The 22,563-nt window shown below is 54.9% G+C and overlaps 8 protein-coding genes across 10 annotated transcripts; 3 read left to right on the top strand and 5 right to left on the bottom strand.

The window, feature by feature from the left end:
• Positions 1–1,953: 1,953 nt before the first annotated feature.
• On the bottom strand, positions 1,954–3,978 carry PV07_10061 (uncharacterized protein; the record flags this gene model as incomplete). The annotated part of the gene is made up of 2 exons (XM_016397367.1): positions 3,848–3,978; positions 1,954–3,732 (listed from the first exon to the last, which is right to left on the bottom strand). The coding sequence occupies exon 2, from the start codon at positions 3,604–3,606 to the stop codon at positions 1,954–1,956; it is 1,653 nt and encodes a 550-aa protein (XP_016244558.1). The 5' UTR covers positions 3,607–3,732; positions 3,848–3,978.
• A 107-nt stretch (positions 3,979–4,085) lies between these two features.
• Positions 4,086–6,234, bottom strand: PV07_10060. 2 transcript variants are annotated; one of them, XM_016397366.1, is made up of 4 exons: positions 6,106–6,234; positions 5,930–6,044; positions 5,114–5,874; positions 4,086–5,064 (listed from the first exon to the last, which is right to left on the bottom strand). In XM_016397366.1, the coding sequence occupies exons 1-4, from the start codon at positions 6,162–6,164 to the stop codon at positions 5,022–5,024; spliced, it is 978 nt and encodes a 325-aa protein (XP_016244557.1). In that variant the 5' UTR covers positions 6,165–6,234; the 3' UTR covers positions 4,086–5,021. The 2 variants fall into 2 exon arrangements, with proteins under 2 accessions (XP_016244557.1, XP_016244556.1); XM_016397365.1 differs by having other exon boundaries at positions 5,114–6,044.
• A 484-nt stretch (positions 6,235–6,718) lies between these two features.
• Positions 6,719–8,553, top strand: PV07_10059. 2 transcript variants are annotated; one of them, XM_016397363.1, is made up of 4 exons: positions 6,719–6,903; positions 6,968–7,005; positions 7,086–7,388; positions 7,435–8,553. In XM_016397363.1, the coding sequence occupies exons 1-4, from the start codon at positions 6,861–6,863 to the stop codon at positions 8,278–8,280; spliced, it is 1,230 nt and encodes a 409-aa protein (XP_016244554.1). In that variant the 5' UTR covers positions 6,719–6,860; the 3' UTR covers positions 8,281–8,553. The 2 variants fall into 2 exon arrangements, with proteins under 2 accessions (XP_016244554.1, XP_016244555.1); XM_016397364.1 differs by having other exon boundaries at positions 6,968–7,388.
• On the bottom strand, positions 8,366–10,306 carry PV07_10058 (uncharacterized protein). Its single transcript, XM_016397362.1, has 3 exons — positions 10,031–10,306; positions 9,798–9,951; positions 8,366–9,737 (listed from the first exon to the last, which is right to left on the bottom strand). Exons 2-3 carry the CDS (start codon positions 9,903–9,905, stop codon positions 8,571–8,573), a joined length of 1,275 nt encoding a protein of 424 aa, XP_016244553.1. The 5' UTR covers positions 9,906–9,951; positions 10,031–10,306; the 3' UTR covers positions 8,366–8,570.
• A 986-nt stretch (positions 10,307–11,292) lies between these two features.
• Positions 11,293–13,670, top strand: PV07_10057 (uncharacterized protein; the record flags this gene model as incomplete). Its single annotated transcript, XM_016397361.1, has 11 exons — positions 11,293–11,653; positions 11,728–11,756; positions 11,816–11,824; positions 11,880–11,939; positions 12,001–12,043; positions 12,126–12,187; positions 12,266–12,356; positions 12,470–12,628; positions 12,730–12,829; positions 12,929–13,008; positions 13,127–13,670. The coding sequence occupies 11 exons, from the start codon at positions 11,293–11,295 to the stop codon at positions 13,399–13,401; spliced, it is 1,269 nt and encodes a 422-aa protein (XP_016244552.1). The 3' UTR covers positions 13,402–13,670.
• A 2,354-nt stretch (positions 13,671–16,024) lies between these two features.
• Positions 16,025–18,505, top strand: PV07_10056 (uncharacterized protein; the record flags this gene model as incomplete). The annotated part of the gene is made up of 3 exons (XM_016397360.1): positions 16,025–16,576; positions 16,677–17,165; positions 17,246–18,505. Exons 1-3 carry the CDS (start codon positions 16,082–16,084, stop codon positions 18,503–18,505), a joined length of 2,244 nt encoding a protein of 747 aa, XP_016244551.1. The 5' UTR covers positions 16,025–16,081.
• A 102-nt stretch (positions 18,506–18,607) lies between these two features.
• PV07_10055 (uncharacterized protein) lies at positions 18,608–19,472 on the bottom strand (the record flags this gene model as incomplete). Its single annotated transcript, XM_016397359.1, has 2 exons — positions 18,608–18,932; positions 19,021–19,472. The coding sequence occupies 2 exons, from the start codon at positions 19,470–19,472 to the stop codon at positions 18,608–18,610; spliced, it is 777 nt and encodes a 258-aa protein (XP_016244550.1).
• A 584-nt stretch (positions 19,473–20,056) lies between these two features.
• On the bottom strand, positions 20,057–22,497 carry PV07_10054 (uncharacterized protein). Its single transcript, XM_016397358.1, has one exon. The coding sequence runs from the start codon at positions 21,328–21,330 to the stop codon at positions 20,146–20,148; it is 1,185 nt and encodes a 394-aa protein (XP_016244549.1). The 5' UTR covers positions 21,331–22,497; the 3' UTR covers positions 20,057–20,145.
• Between the last annotated feature and the right edge of the window lie 66 nt (positions 22,498–22,563).

Raw genomic sequence — 22,563 nt, 5'->3', positions numbered from 1 at the left:
GACAGTATCGCAGTGCCAAATGACAGCAGGTCGTTGTTGCTCGCGTACAAGCCGCCCTCACTGGCCCAAAACGTCAATATGCTGTCACAGCGGGGCTTCGAGAGAGTAGGCGCTTTCTCACCTCTGCTTAAACCCAAGGGAGGTCGACCACCAGTTGGACTCTGCCGGAATGAAACCAAGATTGTTGGCTGGAGGACCTGTCACCGTTGTCCGGTTCATTCCGGCCGCCTTAATGATGTTGTTTTGAATATAATCTCCATATGTTTGCCCGCTGACGTTCTCTATGACCCGACCCAACAGGGAATACCCAATATTCGAGTATACGGGGGTGGTAAAAGGCCGGTACACCGGGGGTCGTTTTCCAATATTGTCGAAAAAGACTGATGAGAAAGTCAATACAACGATCTTTGACATGACAAACCCGACTTACCGTCCCATGAACACGGTGACTGGTCAGCTGCGTCGCCGCAAGGAAGCGATTGCTGGGACTCGGACAACTGTGGAAGACCGAGGGACTCGCTTAGCCCGGGAGTATATTGAATAGCGTTGCCGGAAACTAGTAAAGTCGCATCGTCAGCTGCTGGGCGACAAAGTTCACAGGTGACTTAGTGTTGGCAGACGTACTGTCGGCCGACACCCCTCCCATGTGACTTGCAAGGGCTTGTACAGTGATCTTGTTCCAGTCCACCTTGGTCAAGCTGTCGTTGGCGGAGGGAGAAATATTATTGAGCTTGGGGATGTATTTCGTGATTGGGTCGGAGAGGTTGATCTTGCCCTTTAGCTGGAGTACGCCGAGCGCCGTGAACAATTTGGTGGTGCTGCCGATGCGGTAGACGGTGTCGCCGTCGACATGGTGAGTGCCGCTCGTGTTATACTCGGGAGGAGTGTAGTGAAAGTCGAAGAGCGGCGCGTCGTCGTGAATGCTCCTCACACCGATCGACACGGCTGTCTGGTTGAATGACGAGGTGAGGTTTTGTAACAGGGCCTTGCCCTGGTTCGCGAGCTGTTGAATTGCCAGACTCGACCTCAATCCCGTCGGAGCGGGCAATATCGGTCCGAGTGGGGGACATTCAGCCAAAAGCAGTGTACAGTGAAGAAAGAAGACGACAACGAGCGTCATGTGCCAACTCAGGACCATGATTACAGCAAAAGCGTCTCCGCGCCAAACACCCGATTTATCAAGGTAGGTGCTGGAGTGTAAACCACGAAGGAAATGTAGATCGAGTGTCCCTGAACAGAAGCCGTTGGCCTGCTTTTATACAAGAGGCAAATTGCTTCTCAATAACTCCTCCCTCGGCAAATGAAGTCCATAGCTTCCGTCGTGTTTCTCATATTCTGGAGAGGCCCCTTGCGAAGAAGTAGTTTGGGAAATGATCTGACTTCCATTGCCGCCTTTTGGATGGTCTGTATTAGTTGACGAGTCCGAGGGGGAAGTTAAAAAGAGTGCACTTTTAGAAACGTACTGCGGCTTATACTATACTTTCGGGTGACCGAGTCTGCAATCGTCTCTGGTCGGTATGATGCTTGGTGGCACTGTCTGCAAGGATCTCCGGTTGTCGGCACTCAGGTCGGATTGTTGACCCAATGTGGTATAGACGTTCAGGTGGGATCAGGCCGAAAGGTCAAATGCCGAATAACCTGATTGGTTCTTGTCGGACGTTTGTGAACCTTGTACCAAATTTTGGAGTGGCTGCCTCGGTGTATATAGACGACCTGTACAAGGGGCGCCCTCTTGGTCATCGTTGCACACCGAGATTGTCGTTCCGCTACTGCAGGCTAACTGAACAGCTGCTATCCTGGCCAAGTCGATCTTCCAATTCACGATTGCCTGATACAAAGCCAAGTGGGCTACTTAGAAGACACCCATCAAACAGTGTTGATAATGTAGATCTTCTGCTCTGACGAGAAATCGATGCGAGGGAGAAAAGCCGGTCATGTGGTTCTATAGTCTTTTCATCGGTCCACCACAACCAAGGTCTCTTTCATGGCCAACCACTCGTGCTCTGCCGTGCGTTCCTGATGGAGGACGTAGGTGACGTCGACCAAGGTCCTCCCGTCAGCGACGTAATTGATCTCGCACAAGACGTCGTGGAAGAGAGGGGTTGCCGTTCTAGTCAATGTCCCGATAGCAGGGATGAATTCGGAGCGGCCTTCCTCGAGTTCCATCACACGGGAAGCGACCGTGATGGACTCTCCTCGGTGCCATAGCCCTTCTTTTTCACTCGAGAGGCGCATCAAGTCTATTAACTGTCTCCGCATCGTCGGCTGCCTGCATTTCAGGGTGCAAAGATACAGCATGCCGAGGAAACAGCTCTCAAATGAAAACATTTGGACATACTTTTGATCCCCTGCCAACGACTGACGTAGTCCGCGTTCCGCAACTCGGATCACGGTTTGAAATTCCGAGAGGTACTGGTCGTAACGCCCTTGTGACAACTCCAAGCTCGTCTCTGCGTATATCTTTGTCTGCAGAAAGTGACCGTAGAGTATCAAGGCGGGGAGAGAGGATGATGGTGATTCCCGTGGCGCAGACTCCAGAATTGTTTGCAGCCCCATAAAATGCTCATACCACATGCGCAACCTCGAGACGACGAGATTTTTCTCGTGTCGCAACTCATGAACCGATTCGACAACGCAGGTCCTCTTTGAAGGCCACATAGGGATCAGGGTTTCGGCACAACGTCTCCTCAGTCGTAGAGCCGCAGTAAGGATGTCATAGAGAGAGTTTCGGGCGCGTTCCAATCGGTCAGAGAGTGGTGGGAGTGGCTCGCGAATAGCCCTAGGGGCAGAGTTCCCTAGTGGTGACATTTGCCACTGCCCAGCATGGCCGAATGAAGCCGACAAGACTCGAAGGCGGGCAAATAGATTCCAAAGTCCCGGATCCACGCGACTCGTTTGCAGGTCTTGTGGTGCTTGGCGGAGAGATTGCAAGAGCATTCCGCAGCCTCTGTCGATTAGGGCGATCGCATTGCGGTCGCTCTTTCGGAAGAATTCGATGCAAATGAATAGGGCACACGAAGTGAGGGCCGCGTTCAACGCGACAGGGTCATCTTTGACGTTTGCCGATGATTGCTCGGCGAACGAAGCCGCTATGGCTCTGTTGTAGGACCTCAGAGCTTGCACACAGCGGCGACAGGCGCACGTGGACATTTGGCCGTTGTTGCTCTCTTGGACGGCATGTCGGAAGAAATTCCCCAGGGTGAAAATGGCGTTGCGGACGGCCGCGTCGTGACGGGAAATCTGAAGGACGAGTCTCTGCCATAGGTCAGCGTCGAGGGAAAAGGGCCCGCCGAGCGTCGACGATATCTGCTGGGTGTAGAGCCGGTAAGCCTGCCACTCGTCGGCGGTCGCAGTAAATGCCGAAAGCAGAGAGGAGGCGCTGCCGCTGATGCAAACACCATCGATGGGTGGAACGGTCCATACTCGACCACTGACACTCATCGCTCCGTCGATGAGCAGCATCTGGTAGCCTTCGCACATCTTGCCAGCTTTTAGGCACCTTTGACAGTGTGGTCTTTCCTCTCCACACTTGAGCTTTCTCTTTCTGCAAGTCAGGCATGCCGTGCGTGATTTTGGCTGGTGCCTTTTCCCCCTATTGGGCGCCATGCGGACAGAGGTGGTGCATTGGTGACAGACCCAAAGGATAGGCCAGGAGGCTGCTCGTCAAAACTGCTCGTCAGGACCAAAGCATTTGGGCGGAAAAAGGGCCGATAAAACGAGAACCAAGTCAAGCTGCACGACGAGTCAACGAAGCTCCCTTTTGACCGGGTTCTATCTTGACTTGAGTAACGCGAGACCAGCTCGGCCGCTCGTAAATGGGACGCCTGACTTAGGGATGATCGCTTACCAGTGCCCAGCTCGTGCGAGCCAGGTGGAGAACAGGGCGGCATCACCCTCCTTCCCAGTCCGGGGTGAGGCAGAGCAGTTTTCATTCATCTTGGCCACGTAGATCTTGATCGTGCGTCGCGGCTTGTTGAGCACCATGTAGATACAGAGGTAGGTAGAGACTTGAGCTCAAGGTGACGATGGGCCCTCGGTTATGTTTGTAATGTCAAAAGATATTTCCCTAATGAGAAAAGCTTCTACGTGCTTCGATCGAATGTTAATCAAATGACGGGGCCAGTCGAGAAGATAGATTCAACGGACTTGCGCGGTGCCATGGATAATTACCCTGAAGATGGATAGGTCCATACCTACGTACACAGCACTTGTAATTCATTTACCAATATTCAGACCATCTCTCGGCGCGAGTCTTAAGCTTCGGCGGCTTCACAGGCCTGAGATCATGGTTCAGGCTAAGGCGCGAATCGGGCCGCCGTGTGCCGTAGTCCGGCGAAATTCTGTAAAGGCTACTCAGTCGCGACGGCCAGGTAGGTGATCATGGATTTCCCTTCTGTTTCCTGTCCAGTGACAGTTCCTCCGCGGCCATCTCGTCCTTTTGCTGTGTCCTCGAGTAATGGACTTCCATTCTCGAAGAAGTGAGTCACCCCGTCCGATCATCTCCCTCCAAAGTCAGATTTGGATCGGCAACTGTGTTTTCTCATATCTGCCCACCCGGTGCCCAGGAGATCATAGGCATCGCAATGATCCTTCTGCACCGGCCGTCAGCCGAACAGCGCAGATGGCAAGCCGACGAGAACCAAGCCAATGCGACGGACCTCTGACCTGGGGGCCATCTGTCGGCCCTGTTCAGGCTAGTACTGTAACAAAGGCCAACATGACGCTCTGTTGACTTTGCAAATGCTGCTGTATTGGCACCGGTGATGGACAGGTTATGTTAAACCGTGGGCCACCAAGTCGAAGAAGGCCATGCTCTGACGATTTTCATTGGCCACATGGCACCATGTTCCACAATGACCTTCCTCGGCATCGGTGGTGGCGGAGATGATGAGAGAAGCAGCTGGCTGGCAAGTGCACTTGGTTGGTGCGGGCTGTCCAACCTTTCAGTGGATCTGATCTCTTGTGGTCCTTCTTCGGAGTTCCGGTTGCTCGTCTGTCCCGTCAGTCACTCACCAAGGAGACTATCCGGTCTGGGCCTTGGGTTTCTGCCCGATGACGGTGTAGCTAGCCCTGTGTAAGTACCAAATGTCAAGGCTGGGGTGGGGATACTTACACGTCGTACATTGAATGAATCTCCCTGTTTTTCATATCTTGCCGGACTTCGACCAGCAATGACTCCAGCTCCGGTTGGCTCCATCCGAGGACGTTCAGGAACAATCTCAGGCTAACAGCTTGTAGGCCTTCGAAGATCTGGGTCCAATTGACCAGGCCCATCCGCTTCAGTCTCTTGTCTCTGGGCCAAGGACCAATGGGTACAGGAACTTTGACTACCTGAACATTGGTGAAGCCGGCCTCTTTGACCCACTGCTCGAGATGTTTTCCAACGTGCAATGTTCTTCCAACTTTGGCGGCGGCCTCGGTGCACAGCACGAGCCAGCGTCTTATGGCGTGCTTTTCTGTCAGCGAACCGTCTTGAGAGTAGTAGTCGATGTCGAAATCCTGGAATTCGACCCAGCCGCCGGGGGTGAGGTTCTCATAACATTGCCGCATCAACTTGGGCCAGTCTGATATCGACCCGACCATGTAGCGGCAATGGATAAAGTCGGCCTGTTTACTGTACGTCCACTGGTCCTCGACATCGTCAATCTCGAATTGAACGTTGGGCGGAACGATCTCGGACATGGTAGGACTGATATCCACGCCAACCACCACAGCTGAGGGATACGCCTCGGCAAATTCGATGGCCCAGAGCCCGGTGCCGGCACCGAGGTCAAGGACACGGCCCAGGTCAGGTTTGAGCGGAGCGAGATGGAGTCGATCCTGGTTGATGATTGCAAAGAGGGCGTGGGCTATGTCTAGACGCTCTAGCTCGGCCTGGCAGGAAGCTGGGTGAGTAGGTGTGAAACCGACCTCAAGCAGTGTTACCCACCTCATCGTTTGGTCGGTGGTATGTCCCGTCCTTGTACGCATGGTATCGTCTTCCATACTGCTCCTTATTCTGTAAAACGCTTGAACGGACGGATGCTGTGGTCTCGCCGTCGTCACTGTTGACAGGGGTATGTCAGGCCCAGACGATCTAGCTGCGGAGTGGCTTGGGTTACTTACAGCTCGGATACTCCTTCATCTTCATCTAAAGCGATCTGCGCCGTCTCGCTGCCAGCCATGTTGATCCTCGTTCTCAGCGGATAGGGAGGGTGTATTGTTGATGGATTGCACAGCCCTACAGGGTATTCGGGAGATGCAGGACAAGCCACGTCAAATATCTGCGAATCTGTATCAGCCGTGCCCCATCCGGCTTGTCGACTCGTTTCCTTGGCGTGAGCTTGAGATTGACGGGCAGCAACGGCAGGGGATCCTCTGACCAAGTCTCTGTCTCTCATAGGCGAGCAGCATCAACAAAATACGACTGCGGAGTCGACGGGAAACATTAGCGGCGCGCGGGATTGCGTCTTGTCTGTCACCCGCGAGCAACAGGCGCCTTGGTAGCCCCATGAGGTGGGTAGAGGATGCCCTGCTGAGAGCTGCTGACAGTGAATAGGAGCCATCCACATTTGAAACAGTCGTCTCCAGTCCCACGCTCGCTCCCTCGACGCCATGCACGAGAACGAATTCGGCATCAGGGCTCCGGTGCGCGCGCAGTAAGCGAACTGATAAGCTTTGAGCCACATCGGCCACCAAAATCTTCACAAACCCATCCCCCTCTCAAAAGTACGGACTACTCTTGTGAAATGGCACCGGAATGACATGTCAGTAGCGAGGTCGAGGCGAGACGAGACGAGACGAGACGACTTGTCAGATCTTTAACTCCCCAGTACGAAGCAATCCAACCATTTCCCTGACAATCAGAAAAACACACAGACATGGCTTCCGCAACGCCGCTGAAGGTACTTGTGATAGGCGCAGGTATGCACGACGTCTCTCCCCTCCTCTCCATGTTGTTCCGCAGGCTGGCTAATGGTATCCTGAGGATCTACCGGATTGCTCCTGGCGCAGGGCCTGAAACAGGTATTGGACCACCGCCCTCCCCCTCTTTCTTTTCCCATCCCGCAACGATGTTGTCATCCAGAGCCAACAGTTGGTCGTAGAATGGTATCCCCTGCACTGTGTATGAGCGAGAGGACCATACTACCTATCAGAACCGCGCCCGCGAGTGGGGCATGACCTTGCACTGGGGAGCAGAGTATCTGTCCAAGTGTATCCCGCCGGAGTTGGTGGCCCAGATCGACGAGAACATCTGCTGTGACCCGTTCTTCAAGGGTAAAATCACCTCGCTGCCCATCTACAATGGCGCGACCGGCGAGAAGCTCTTTGAGATGCAGGGCATAGACCCAAGGCGAGTATCCCGCAAGAAGCTGAGGAACTTTCTGAGCCAGGGGATCGACGTGCAGGTAGGGCTCTCAACGACCCTCTAGCTGGAACTGACTGGCGGTCCAGTATGGTAAACGATTGGCATCCGTCACAGTTGACGCAGGTGATTCCGTGACAGCCGTCTTCGAAGATGGGACCAGTGCATCTGGATCTCTCCTGGTGGGCTGCGATGGGGCTCACTCGACAGTGCGCAAGTTCCTCGTGGGTGAGGAGCTGGCCAAGGAGGAGTACATGGACATCCAAATGTTCAACGTCAGCTGCACCTTCTCCAAAGAAACGGCCGAGTACCTGAGGTCGATCCACCCGATCTTCAAGCACAGCTACCACCCGGACAACTTCACATGGTGGAACTCGATCCAAGACGTCACCGACCCCGACAAGCCCGAGACGTGGCTCTTCCAAAACCTGCTGTCCTGGCCCGGTGCCCCGAGGCCTGAAGATCTCCCGGACCAGGCGTCGCGGCTCAAGTACTGGCGCGAGAGAGTGCCCCAGTACGCCGAGCCGTGGGCCACGATAGGCAAACAACTCCCCGACGACCTGGTCTTCCCCACAGACCGGACCGTCGTGTGGAAGCCGGACATAGACTGGTCGCAGTCGCCGCTGTGGCCACGGGTGACGATCGCCGGCGACGCCGCCCACGCGATCCCGCCGTTCCGCGGACAGGGGCTGAACAACGCGCTGCAGGACGCGGCGAAACTGATCGACGAGCTCAGGGAGTTGCACGCCGGCAACAAATCACTAAGGGAGGCCGTCGCCGGCTACGAGGCCGAGATGAAGGAGCGGGCGCTGCTGGAGATGAAGGTCTCGATCCTCCAGGCCGAGACCGTGCACAACTGGGACAGGCTGATGGAGGCGCCCTTTATCAAGCACGGCATGAACAAGTACAAGGAGGAGTCGGAGGCGAACCATTAGCTGGTTTGCCCGCACGCGTGTCGGTACCTCTCTTGCCTGTGCAGTGTCATCGCATGACTCTAGACGAGCTCAAGTCAAGTGTGCTCGTGGGACAGTGAGACCGCGGAACGCAATCCTTTTCAAAGATACTCAGACACAGATAGCCCGGGTTGAAACCAGAAGTTGCAAGGGAGCCCAGATCTAACGCGCGTAACTGCGATCGCTTGCTCGACAGACGGAGAACCTGGATCGATCTAGCAATTCGGCCTGCCCCTAGTAAATCTTCTCTTGCACGTTATACATTCCCATGCTCACACGCTCGCTCCCTCGCCATACAAAATCCCCTCGACGTACTCGGCAATGGCCAACGCACTGGTCAAGCCGGGCGACTCAATGCCCAGGAGATTCACGAAGCCCCTGAAGCCCTCCTCCTCCTTGATGTAGAAGTCGGCAAAGCCCGTGCCGTCCTTGCCGTAGGTGCCGCTCGTGCGGCCCAGCTTGGGGCGGATGCCGCAGTAGTCGAGGTCGATGGCGGCCGGGTCGATCGAGGGGAGGTACGTCTTGATCACGTCGACGGCCGCGGACAGGCGCGCCGGGTTGGGCGCGAGGTCGTGCGGCGAGTCGACCCATTCGACATCGGGCCCGAAGCGGATCCGTCCGGCCATGTCCAGGGTCAGATGCGTGCCCAGCCCGCCCAGGCCCGGGATGGGCGCCGGGTACAGCAGCGTCTTCGGCTTCGGGCGCGAGGCCGAGTACGAGAAGTAGCTGCCCTTGGCGTAGTAGGCCTTGCGGTGCCGCTCGGGCGGCAGCAGCATGTTGGACACGTCGATGGCGGCCAGCCCCGCCGAGTTGATCAGCGTCTCGGCCGTGATGGTGTCCTCGCCGCCGGTGCCGTCGCGGGAGCGTGTCATGATGGCGTATCCCGCGCTTTCGCCGTTGCTGGACGACGACGAGGATGATCGCAGCGGCTTGATCTTCTCCACCACGGTGTGCAGCACCTCCTCGCCGCCGCGCTCGTCGAAGGACCCTTCCAGATAGGCCATGAAGGCGTGCGAGTCAACGATGCCGGTGGTGGGGGACTCGAGCACGCCGGCCTCGGCGCGGACGTCGGGCTCGCGGGCCTCGATGTCCCTGCGCGAGAGGAAGTGGGTGGGCACGTCGATGGACTTTGTAAAGTCGTGGAGGGCCTCGAGCCCGGCGAACTGCACGGCGTCCTGGGCGATGATCCACTTCTTGGTGCGCCGGAAGGGGATCCTCTGCGCCTCGCACAGCTCGTACAGCATCTGCCGGCCGCGGATGCAGAGCTGCGTCTTCAGCGAGTCCGGCCCGTAGTACAGCCCCGCGTGGATGACCTCGGAGTTGCGGCTGCTCGTCTCAGTGCCCACGGTGCCGTGCCGCTCGATGAGGATCGTCGAGGTGCCTGTCCTCGAGGCCAGCTGCCGGGCGATCGCGAGACCGACTGCTCCTGCTCCGATGACCTATGGTGGTGGAGATGAATATCAGCGCCCACTGCAGAGCTGTAGAGGGTAGACACATACAGCATGGGTAAAGTCCACATTGAGTGCTCTGGTGGTAGAGAATGATCTTGTCCTGGAGGCACCGCGGACGAGCAGCTTGGCTGCGGTGCGAGGAATGGGCGTTGGCATGGCGGCTGCTCCTCCGATGTTGAACTCAGGTTGGATTTCGTACTATCTGGTCTGTGTTAGCATCAGCTATTCGTGCAGTGGAAGTCAATGGCCCAGACAGCGGTGAAGCAGCTCAGGAGACGTACTTGACACCATTTGCCGATCGTAGGCAATAATCTTCCTCACTCTAGCATTCCCTCGACGTCAAGGCCAGCGAGTCATCTGAGCCGCTACCTCAATCTGTGGCAATCAACTTCCTCGTGTCGATGACAACAGTACAGGTCACAGAAAAACAAGAAGCTTATCGGGACATGTGCAGCGACGGTGAACTCCAGGAAGAGGAGCGATTGCGTCCAACGCGTGCACAACTGTACCTGGACAAAACAACAACGATAAAGTACAGATGTCCTGATTGAGAGTGGGTTAGATGTCACAATGCAGGAGGGAGAGACAGGATTGCAGCGACGTCGACATCATCATCCACAAGCGCGAGGAAAAGGAATAGCGCCACTCGATAAGCGACACGATGCGGAATTGAAATCCGAAGGCAGTCCTCCTCGCTGATGCTCACGAACCAATACTCACGTCTTTCGATCACCTGTGCCTGGGATGTGAAGGTGCAACACCCCTGCTTCAGCTCAGTCCATCTCAACTCCCTTCTCGTTCAGTATAGACACACCCGCGATCGACGACAAGAGCTGGGAGACGCTGAAAAACCGGGCCTGGCACGCGTCGCGACACTCCATGGAGTTCTTGTCGGTCAACTTCTATAGTCCATGGAGTCCCTCTAATGTGTATACCTAGAGGAGTATGGGGACAAGATATTCCCTGCATGTTGGAGAAAAGACAACAGGCTGATCCATACAAGACATTCGTTGGAATGGGCAACACCAACTGTGCATACCACCCTCACCACCTCCCTGCCATTCCTTCCGAGACAACTTCTAACCATCAGATTCTACGCGAGCCCCATTTCTGAATCTCCATTCTGCAAGGACAAGACAAAAACAGATCAGACACGGCTCAGTTTCAAGCCTACCGGTTTTCGGACTGACGCGATCGCTTCTCTTGCTTGCGCCATCCCGGACGCCGTCCAATTGAATTGCCTATTCCTCTACAGGAGGAAGTGAGCACCCACGTGGAGATTAGTGCCATAGACGGAGTCCCCAATGATTACCGACAGAGTCTTATCACGCAATGAGGGGGTTCATGGTGAGGTTGCTGATTACAACTCGAAGTAAAGCTTGCTATGCGCCTGGGAAGAATCTGATCACTTACCGAGATTTCGCATTCTTTCATATGAACGGTGGGTAGTGCTACCTTTATTCTTCTCTCAGAGAGTCGTTTTGAAAGACCCTTCTCTCGTCTTTGTTATATACACGGCCCCTCAGGTATCACCTCCAATACGATGGCACATCTCGAAGCCCGCAAACACATTTCCCCAGACTCGGGCTTCCCTATCACCTTACACCCAGGATTCAATGCAAAGATCAAAGACTGGGCTCCCCCGGAGCCTCTTCGCGAGGAGTTCAGCCCGAAAACGGACCGCGCGTTGTTTGCCGATCCCGAGAAGAAGGCACTCTTCGCGATCGCAAGGCGCGTGGATCTGACCGAATCCATCGGCACGCTGCTGGAAAACGTCCAGCTCTCGCAGTTGGATGAGAAGCAGCTCGACGAACTCGCCTTGCTTGTCACGGAGAGGGGGGTGGTGTTTTTCCGAGACCAGGACCTCACCACCGAGGGCCAGTACAAGCTCTTTGAACATTACGGTAAACTCGTCCAACCCTAACCGGTGCGCTCCTCTGGGTTGGGTGTGGGTGTGATACTGAGAGGGTTCTCTTAGGGACACTTGATCGACATCCAGCTCAAAAGGTAAGTCGGGTCCAGTTGTAGATACATTCAAGGGTGTTGCTGACACTACGCTCAACCAGGATCAAAAGGTAGCACCCTTTCATGCAGGTCGACCAAGACTACTATCAGCTAATGAGCCCCTAGCATGTGGTGATCAAAGGAAGCCAGGAGGACCATCGCGAGATATTGAAGTACACTCCGTGGGTCTGTGACGCTCCCTTGATTACTTTTCACAGACGTGGCGGGTTGAACTGATGACTCGCAGCCTTCAGGGGACTGGCACGCCGATACGTCTTTTGAGATCAACCGTACGCCTGCCCCTTCATCGTGCTTCCCGAGACTTTCTCGTTAGCACATCTGCAGGCCTGAGACTGATACTCATTGGAACAGCTCCATCCTATTCTCTGCTGCGCATGGAAGAGCACCCCAAAGTCGGAGGCGACACTGCATGGGTATGTCAAACTGCGCTAACTGCGATGCATCGTCAGAACCAATGGAGGCGCCGCCATTCACTAACAGCGTGAGCACAGATCTCGCAGTACGGCACATACGACGCCTTGAGCAAAGCCATGCAGAGGTTCGTCGAAGGGCTACACGCCGTCCACACTTCGCGGCTTCAGTGTCAGTTCCCCCTTTCCGCTTGAAGATTCGACCTTGCCTCTGTTCCAGTAAGGATGGGAGGGAAACGGCGAAGTCGGTTGAAATCAAACTGACAATCCACATCATCCGAACAGACGACACGATCCTCGACCTCTGGGGCGTCGGTCCGAACCGACCGCCCATCGACACCCATCATCCAGCCGTCCGCACGCATCCAGTCACAGGTCTGAAAGCGCTGAACGTGAACCCCGGCTTCGTCACGGGCTTCGCGGAACTCAACAAGAAGGAGTCAGGTATGGCTTGTGATCTTGCGGCCTTCTCTTCCCTTGCGCAGCTCCATCTTTGTTGTCACTCTATCTCACTAACAACGTACCCTGAACTTACCTCGACACAGATAAACTGCTCGAGTTCTTCGAGTATCACCTCCATTCGGCCGACGACCACTACGTGCGCTGGAAATGGGCCGTCGGCAGCGTGGCCATGTGGGACAACAGGTACGCAGAGGAGCGAGCCAAGAAGGCGAAATTCGCACCATCGATACCTCCCCATGAATACAGACTTGGACACTGACTCGCACCCGTCATGAACGGTAGATGTACCGCCCATCGCGTCATCCCAGGAACATACGACAGTCCGAGAAAGGGTATCCGGACGACGGTGTTTGGCGAGAAGCGTGAGTTTGACTGGATTACTCCAGCACCGAAACTCCAATGCCCAGTTCTAGTCCCATTCCCAGACCAATCTTCCACCAAATTATCACGTTCATCCTATCCCCCTCTCCTTTCATACAGATCCTCTTGTCTTGTTGCACAGTCCCATAAATCCTAGTCTGCTAACACTCTCGCCCTCTCTCTCTGCGGAGGGGGAGGGGGACGATCCCACAGCCTACTTCGACCCCGCGAGCTCGAGCCGTCGCGAACGACAACAGCAGGCCGCAACCGGCGTTGCGCTCAACGGCGTTCCGCCATCGACGAATGGGGCAGGGAACCCCAAGACCAAAACCTCAGAGTCCGCCCGAGAACGCGAACGCGAGACGGAGGGCGAATCTCTGAGCACGCCTGCCTGAAGAAGGACTTGGGCACGTACTCCCTCCAAGGTTAAGAGTCTACACATCGCACAGCTACATGCCTTTACACATCAATATATGGATAGTGCTAGCACCTGATGCTATTGTGGATGCAAGGGAAGACGAAAGGACAAAAGAGGTTGGGAGACGCGGAAAGCAACGCAGCTTGAGAGAGAAACGGCAGGCGGTACCAAAATCTCTTGGTGAGGACTGACACCGGGGACACCAGGGGGCTTTTGATAGACGAGTATGGCGGAAGTAGGCAGTACTAGCAATAAGGGTTATATTTATGTTAAATTCCCGGACCACACTTTATCCGTTACTATTTTCTTTAGGAAAGGTAGGCATTACCCGTACTTTTAGGCCTACGCGGTATAGCTACTGTAGAGTGCCTGTAACTGACAATGATGTAGTAAATAATGACAAATTCTACCTTTCATCGGCCTTAATAATACAGGATTGGGTTATGTACCTTTACCACTCATGTAACTGCTATGAAGCGGCTGTTCTTGCGGAGCCTGTCGCCGAATTTGAAGAGTATCCAAGGAATAGGAAGCAGCGCCAAAGACAGGAAAGCAAACACACTCCCGGCCCAATGGATGCCCAGGTTCTCATACATCTGGATTGTAAACAAAGGGAACACCGCTCCGAGAAGGTATCGAAAAGATCCATTTGCAGCGAGGGCTGTGACAGAATCAGTCCCGAACCACATATTGCAGAACCAAAAAGGAAGAAGGAAGGAACTTACCAGATGCGGCAGCACCAGCCCCGTAGGACTCAACCAGGTATATTATCGAGGACAGCTTTGAAGCAAGAGGCCTCAGTAAGAAAGTTCTGACGTGTTCAAAGAATGCACGGATATGGAATACTCACAAACACGATAAAAGCGCCGAGACCAAACGGGATACCGCTGGCCATAACTGCTGCCCATTGGCCGCCTCGGTGAGCCTCCCATGCGTACCTGCAGTGGCAAGAGCGGGAAACGATTAGCGCTGAAATCTTGATTCAGGGGTTGGCAAGAAGATATCAAACGAACCAGAAGAGTCCCATGGGCAAGAAGATGCTTCCAATCATAGCCGCGTACAATCGGTGCTCCGGTGCCGGACGACCATTCGGTGCCTGCCGCACAGCTCGAGCATAGAGTGTCATGTCAACGATAACGTGCATGACAGCAGCCAGACCGTAGCCGATGACCACGCTGATGAAAGACAGGCCAATCTGCCGACTGCTGAAGTCGTAGTCCAATTCATAGACATAGGTGGCACTTGCGAAAAAGCTGAAGACCACGGCATACGCGTATCCGGTGTACAGCGTCAGGGAAAATGCAATCGCTTCGGTGGTGAGCATGGTCATGGAACGGAGCACTGCCGCCTTGAGTGTCGACAAGGCCAGTTGCACCACGGGGAATCGACCTGGGTGTTTAGCACTGTGTGGCACCTGAACGTCAGAAGTCTCTTTCATGAAAAGGACTAGAATCCAGATGGGCGCCCCGATCAAGGCCACCACCCACTGAGTCCATCGCCAATCGCTGTGGTACTCGTGCATGACATATGCACCCGTCAACGGGGCCATGGATGGTCCCAAGAACGGACCGCAGATGAAGAGCAGCCTCGCCATTGCTCCAGCTTTTTCCATCCCCCACACATCGAGGATTGTTCCCGCGCCGATGGCAACTCCGGCCGATCCCAAGAATGCACAGAGAAAGCGGCAGATCAACAGTGTGGCAAAGTTTTGTGCGGCTCCACAACCCCCGGCGAACGCAATGATGCTGGACGAGGTGACCAGGTACAGCCAACGACGGCCGATGAACTCTGACAGAGGCGCCATGATGAGCGGGCCGAACGCCAAACCCAACATGTACAGGGTTTCTGGGAGCAGGGCTGCGGTGCGATTGACGTTGAACTCGGCAATGAAGGCAGAAGTGGCGGGGACGGTGATGGACGCGGAAAACGTGCTGCAGTTGATCATGACTTGGTCAGCAGGTGTGGACAACGTACTTTCTGGGGTTGTTCAAGACCTACATCAAAAAGGCCAAGAAGCAAGGGATAGCAGTATGATAGATCTTCATGCCCAAACTCCAGCTCATGGCGTTTATGGCCTTGCGGGGTTCATCTCGTTCGTTTGCTGATCCTGAAGTTGACGAGGAACCGCTGTTCCTTCCGCTGGCACCTTTCTCCACAACCACTTCCGACATGTTGAATGAAGAATTGACCACCGTTGATGCGCAATGAGGTCAAATAAGGGGGCTGTCTGCTGTCGAGGCGTGAGTAGAGACAGGTAAGTCTCTGGAGTGGCAGATTGTTACCACTCATATTGACGGGTCGGAATGACCACGATATACCTTTATACTAGTTGTAGAACCAACGACTTTCCTTCCTTACCTTTTTGGTCCTTCTTACCCTTTTGGTCCTGTTCAGTATGCTTGGGACAGGAGGCTGCCTCAAATGTACGTCCGTAGATCTATTCCTCCGTCGCCGCTGAATGATGATTGGCCAGCATCTTTAGCTCCACTTGATTCGGAGCCCCCACACCGAGAAAGCCGGTGAATGACAAAGAGCGCGGACCTCTCGGCACCGAGAGATGGAAGGGTGATCTCCTTCTCTCTTTTGCACAACTGCTGGATCAATGACAGGTTTGTTCTTTTCCCAAGACCTTTCCCAAAGTGTAAGCACCCAGAATCATGGCAAGAGTCCAAAAGAGACCAGCTACCTCTTCCGACGATAAGAACATGGCGCACCCATTTCGGAGCCCGTCCCCGCAAAGTCACAAAGTAGGGACACGTTCCTGTCGGAGCTGCCATCAGCGAAAGGTCCGCTGTGACCGCGGTGTGCCTTGCACCAACTGCACGAGGGCTGGCATCACCTGTGTGTATCCCACAAAGCACACGGACGCGGCGCGGAAGGATCCCACTCTCCGAAACATCGCCAGCCGCCTGGAACGACTGGAAGCTTTGCTATCAGGTTCTGCTGGAAGGAGTCAAGTCACCATAGGGTCACCCACAGGTGGTAGCGGGGGCGAGTCTCAGACTCCAGTCCAGGCTCAATCCAGGGCCGGTGTCGATGCAATCAAAATTTCAAAACAACTTCCCAACGAGTCGACATGGGAGTTGTTATTGAATGATGAACGAGTTGTCGGACATACGAACGATTCGAATGTCGGAACACTGTCACAGGATGTGAGTCTGGATTTGTGCGCAGAACTCGTTCAAGTTTTACTCCCCTCTCTCTGAATGTCTCATACAGAAGGCGTCCAAGCTAATGTGATGTTCCCAACAGGGAGGAAACGCTCACATGACTCAACCGACAGACCCGGAAACTGCACCTCTGCATCTTCAGCAGGGTACAAAAGCTCACCACACACTTCCTGCCCAGGCAGATGCTTGTGATCCGCTCGATATGCCGTCTGATGTGCTGAAATTCTATCCTGATGCCCAACTAGCCCTTCGATTGTGGAACGTATACGTCAAGTCGGTCGACCCGGTCCTTAAGATCTTGCATGTACCCACAGTCCAGACGACTGTCGTTGAAACCATTCTGGACCCCAGATCTGCTCAATCTTCGACAGTGGCGCTGACATTTGCCATCTATTACGCCGCCGTCACGGCCCTGCTTCACGATGATAAGAATAATGAACCCGTTCGCCTACCCTGCGATGGCCCAACGCTCTTGAAACGCTATAAAGGATGCCTGGACCGACTCCTCACGGTGAATGACCTCCTGATCCGCCCTGAAATGACTTCACTGCAAGCTCTCGCAATTTACGTGGTAAGTTACCGAGGCTGGGCCCCCAGAATCGTGCCCCCTGCTCGTTCGGCCTTATCTAACTGACCGCTCTCAATATGTAGACCTGTTTACGGGCCCATGAAGTCGGCCGGCGGGTATGGGTCCTCAATGGGCTGGCGATCCGCCTCGCTAAATCGATTGACCTGCACCTGGATGGTGCCTGCTTCCACCTAAGCCCCTTTGAAACCGAGATGCGTCTTCGCCTCTGGTGGCATCTGTGTGTGCTCGAGTCTCGCGCATCGGAGGACCAAGGGTTCCAACCCACGGTTGATATCATGAACCCAAAACTGAGGCTTCCCTTGAACGTGAATGACGATCAGATCTGTCCAGACATGACACACCTTCCCACAGAGTCGGATGGGTGGACGGACATGTCTTTCTTCCTGATTCAAACCGAGTCGTGCCGACTGCTCCACCCGATTCTGGATCCGCGAGACCAACAGCCCGCAGACGCTCTTCTTGGTATCACGGAAAAGCGCAAGATGATTCAGCAGCGCAGCCAATATTTGTCGGCGAAATATGCCGGCGCAAAATCTCCCTTGTCGCGCATCGCAGATCAACATCGAGTCGCCGCACGCAAGAAGATGGAGTTCGTGCTGCAACTGCAAGAGGAGATCAGCTTGCGACAAGACCAAGGGCCACAAGGCGACCGGACTCCGGACGTGCTCAGGTCGTCGTTCAAGCTGGCCTGCGAGGGGCTGGAAAGCAACTATGCGTTGTTGAAGGAAGACGTTGCTTCCAGGTTCAAATGGTTCTTCAACCTGTACACCCCGTGGTACGCCCTTACCTACGTCCTACGCTGTCTCGGTGGTAATCCCCGTGGGGTCAACACAGAGCGTGCCTGGACTCTGGTTGACGAGCTCTTCCCTCGTGCAATGAGTCTCCACGGTCATTCGGCGGGGATCCAGGATGAATATGGGCACGGGAGGATCTGGAGACGTCTCAATCTGATCCGACGTCAAGCTTTGTCGCACAGGCCACATGTCCAGCTGGGTGTGGCCGCCGCGGCAAAAGTCGAGACCCAGCCGGCCAGCCGTGGCGAGCAGCGCCCGTCGCAGCTTCGTCCCGATACCGAAGTCCCGCCGTCCACCAGCACGACAGCGATACCGCATGGAACATCCACGTTCCCCGAATTCCAGGGTCAAGAGTTCATGGCTGATCCGAATCAAATCCTGTTTACATCGCTGGATCTGCCGATGCCCGAAATTTCATTTTTGCCGGATTGGGATGCCGTTTTATACGGCCCCCTCAACGACGATGGCTACGAGATGATAAATCGGTCTGGCTTCGTCACTCATCCTGCCGACACTTCACAATTCTGACGTGGTGTTGGGGAGCATGTAAACGGGGGGTCGTGGTGTTCAAACTGAAGACTCCTGCTTTCTTGCAGCTTTCCGAGTGAGTCTCAAACCTATGTTGTGTCTTTACCAATCTATAATTTCACCAGTATATGAGACCAGTTTGCCACCGTGTTTGTCCCTCACAGATTCAGATATGACCTTGACAATACCGTCACACGACTGACCGACGCTAATCATAGACTTCTCCAGGTCGAACCCCTTGATAAACTCGTAGCCGCTCTCGTGAATCAACCAGCGGATCCCGGAAGAGCCGAGGTCTGTGTCGACCAGGCCGGGATGCACGGCAACGGTGGTGAGCCAGTCGTCCTCGGCGTGGATTCTGACCGTCAGCCAGTTCACCACCGCTTTAGTCGGCCCGTACGCGCTATTCGGGACGGGGGGTTGGTCCCTGGTCACTCAGTCAGTGAGATCCACGGGGGCCCGATATCCCTCTCCTCCTTCTTCTTGGTATCATCACCGAATCGTAAGGAACTCACTTCATGCAACCCGCCTTGGATCCGATGGGTATAAACTTGGGCTCCTTGGTGGATTTCTGCAACAGCGGCCGTGTCGCCTGGTAAAGCGCGACGACTCCGTACGCATTGGCTGCCATGTGAGCCTGCAGGTCCGCAATCGCGAGGGCCACAACCGTAGGCCAGACGGTCGACATGCCGGCGTTGGCTATGACCAGGTCAAGATGATCGATGCCATACGAATTCTGCAGCTCCTCGGCGGCGCCCGCGGCGTCGGTCTCGGACGAGGCGTCGACTTTGACGATGATCAAGCGGCTGCCTTCGCCCTTTGGCAGGTCGTTCAGGGACTGGGATGTCGGGTGCGACGGGTCTCGGTTGGCCGCAATGACGACGTGGTGAGGCTGGATGAGATACCGCTGAAGAAGGCCCTTTCCTATGCCGCGATTGGCGCCTGAGATGAGGACGGTGAAGGCCATGATTCAGGAATGTAGGGGGCGAATATGTCGATGTACAACGTCGTACCCTCTAGTGAGAGATGTGGCTGCAAGAGAAAGAGACCGGTTCTCCGGCTTATATGTCCATTGCTTCATGTATGTAATGCTTCGTGTCGAGGGTGATCCGGCGTGGTTTTCCATGAAAGGGTCGGATTCTGAAGGAAATCCTATCACCGCTCTGTGCTTCCGAAGCATATGGAAGACTCTATGACGAGACTTCCGTGCTTTAGAGCAAGTGGCAAACTGGAACTCCGAAACCATCTCATCCTACACGCGTGTGATGTGTTCTGAATCAATGAGAACGCATCAAATACGGGTGGGTCGGCAAGCCAAACAGGTGTAACAAATCAGAAATCGCGGAATACGCCCCACTCTCTATAGGAAGGTCGAGAAGACCGTATCGCATAGGGAAGCGTCAACCCTCACAGACACGCCGGTCCAAATTCGCCCAGTCAATGCTTTGTCAGACTCCGTCCACTCTTCGGATCTTCAGCTGAAGACGTTTGCGATCTTGTCACCTCGCGGGTCGAGCTACCGATCAGATACACCCCGGCGTGCGGAGGTCTGTCGACTAGTCCAAGTACATGGAATATGAATATTCTGTGGCTCGGATGGATGGCGCTCAGTTCTATATGATCTATTATGACCGAGCACATTACTCAGTCAATGCTGGTGGCCCGTTGAGCACCTCGTTCGGCCACTCCAGCCACTGTAACCAGTACTCTCCAAGGTAACTCGAAATCGACCGAATAAGAAATCGTCCGGCGCCGCCGATGGCCCAAAAGCCTCTGGCACGGTGAAGCAGGACGGCATAGTACGCGAGGATGATAAGAGCCTCCGGCCGTCGTTGGCTGACGAGATCCACAAAGTCCATGGGAACCCGAACCAGCCACTCCTGGACGGCCATCATTCGGTTCGTCGGCCGGCCACGCGTGTAGTCGAACATCATCTGCAGTGCTTCGATGGAAGATGAGTAGGCCTGGCGGGGGCTCGCGCTGAAGTCGCTCCGGCCAAGCAGCTCCCACAGAGGAGAACATTCAGAGTTGGGCTCTCCCAGACTCGGGACCCCGTCGCTCACCCACTCTGCTAAATAGCACCCGCCCAGGATCGGCTGGACTTTATGCCACACGGGGGCGACAACCTTGCGTATGCCGTGGTGTAGCTTCATGCAATGCGCGAATCGATCTAGAATGCTGGCCAAGTCCTCTCCGTGCGAGAATATGTCGAAGAGGACCAGTTGGCCCAGCAACATGGTGTACAGAAACGCGGCCATGGCGTAGTCTTCGGTGATTTCGTGCTGGGCATTGAATTTGGTCAAGGACCGCGTCAAGAGCCTCATTGCCTCAGTCTGGTAGAAGGCCTGGTCCTCTCCCGGCAGCGTGCTTTTGTGAGCCGCGGCGACGGCAATAAGGGCATCCATGAGGTACGCTGCCGTGAACGCTTCTCTCACGGAGCTCTTGAAAAGCTCTTGCCCCTTGGGTATGAACTGCTGGGCATCAGAGCTCAATCTGTCTCCAACGTGGTAGAGGAGCTGGAAGTGAACTATGTTGTAGTCCTCGTGGAGGAGGTCGCGTCTAAGGCTTGGAGATTGAGCGACTTTGCAGCCGTCGCCATCCGGCGTGATTGCTTCAGATGAACCGGTCTTGATATTGCCATCTAATGGCAAATCGGACCGCTGCGGCTGTATGTGCACCATCGAAGACGCAGTCGAGCGGGTGAATGAACATTGGCGTTTGCTGTTGGTGCAGTTGTAGCAGGACGGATGCGTTTCGTCGCACTTTGTGTGCCGTTGTTTGCACTCGCGGCAGCCAAACCGCGACTTGCGATGCGAGCTGCGCATCGTCAGCCTGAGGATGGGAAACAGAGGATTTGAGAAAGCAGAGTCTTGTTGGCAAGGTTTCCAATGATGAGCTTCTGAGCCCTCTCGCCTGATTTCGCAAGTCGACCTGTGGGTTCCAGCGGGGAAACCTGAGCCTGCACTGGATGCTGCGAATGGACATTAGGTAGCGCTCTCTATGTATTCCAACAGCGCACTCTCACTCGACGCTAGCCTTTTCGCGCCGTCAGCAGCCTCCCACAAATAGCTGGGCTCTCTCTTGGAAAGCACGTCAACGTGGTATTACGATGTACGCTGCTTCTTCCCCCGGAAGCGTCCTCAGCCCTACCCGCATACTAATCCCCTTACAGAGGCGCCTCTACCTAGAACCCGCAGACAGACAAAGTGAGAAATCTGTCGGCCCAGTAACGACTTCATCAAGAACAGGTCTTACGAATCACACTGGCTCTAAGCAATCACTCCCGCAAACTCGATTGTGGCTGCAGACTTGTTTTCAGATGCACGAGGTTTGCAAGAGAACAGACAAAGCCCTGGCCACGGAAACACTAGAGTCGTGCGAGGTCGTGCCCTTTCGTGGTCCTGAGTATCGTTAGAGGGTGTGGTGTCATATCTTGACTGCAAGAACGCAGTTTACAAGAGCCAGCGTCTCACGAAGGGCCACCACTCCTAGATAGCAGAAGGCACGGGTCCATTGGGAGCGATTCAAGTCGACGCCGTCGTCGTAAAATCAACGTGGTCCGGCCTCTGGCGTAGCGACGGTAATATTGTGCTGGACTCGATCCGAGGTCAGAAATGACGCCTGCGCCTGAATGGTGTGCTGCCCCTGTTGTCGCATGGACATGCAAAGATCTACTTTGACGATCCCTCGCAGGGTCTCCCACCTGCGGATATTTATTGCGTTCCCATTGTGAAGCACACGTTTTCCTTCTCCGCCCGGAACATTCTCGGTCTTGTTCTGGAAAAGACTGGGGACTCGGCGTGTCGAAGACTGTGGGTGTTTGATGCTAGTTCGCGACATGGAAACATGGAACGTATTGTCGTCGAGGGCGAGCTGGAACGGCTGAAACTCGAATAGTTGGCTGACGGCGATCGTCTCATCAGAGGGTTTTGCTGGCGATAGACTACAGTAATTATGGCCTCGAATACCATGCACAGAAACGTCAAACACTCCGCGGCGATGAGTGGACGGACTACTTGTACTATTTGATAAGCAATACGACGTCCCCCTATCTTGGT

Source organism: Cladophialophora immunda, assembly GCF_000835495.1.
Source record: "Cladophialophora immunda strain CBS 83496 unplaced genomic scaffold supercont1.6, whole genome shotgun sequence".
Taxonomy (NCBI): domain Eukaryota; kingdom Fungi; phylum Ascomycota; class Eurotiomycetes; order Chaetothyriales; family Herpotrichiellaceae; genus Cladophialophora; species Cladophialophora immunda.
Note: the sequence above shows the minus strand (reverse complement) of the source record. Positions and strands in the feature narration are given on the sequence as shown.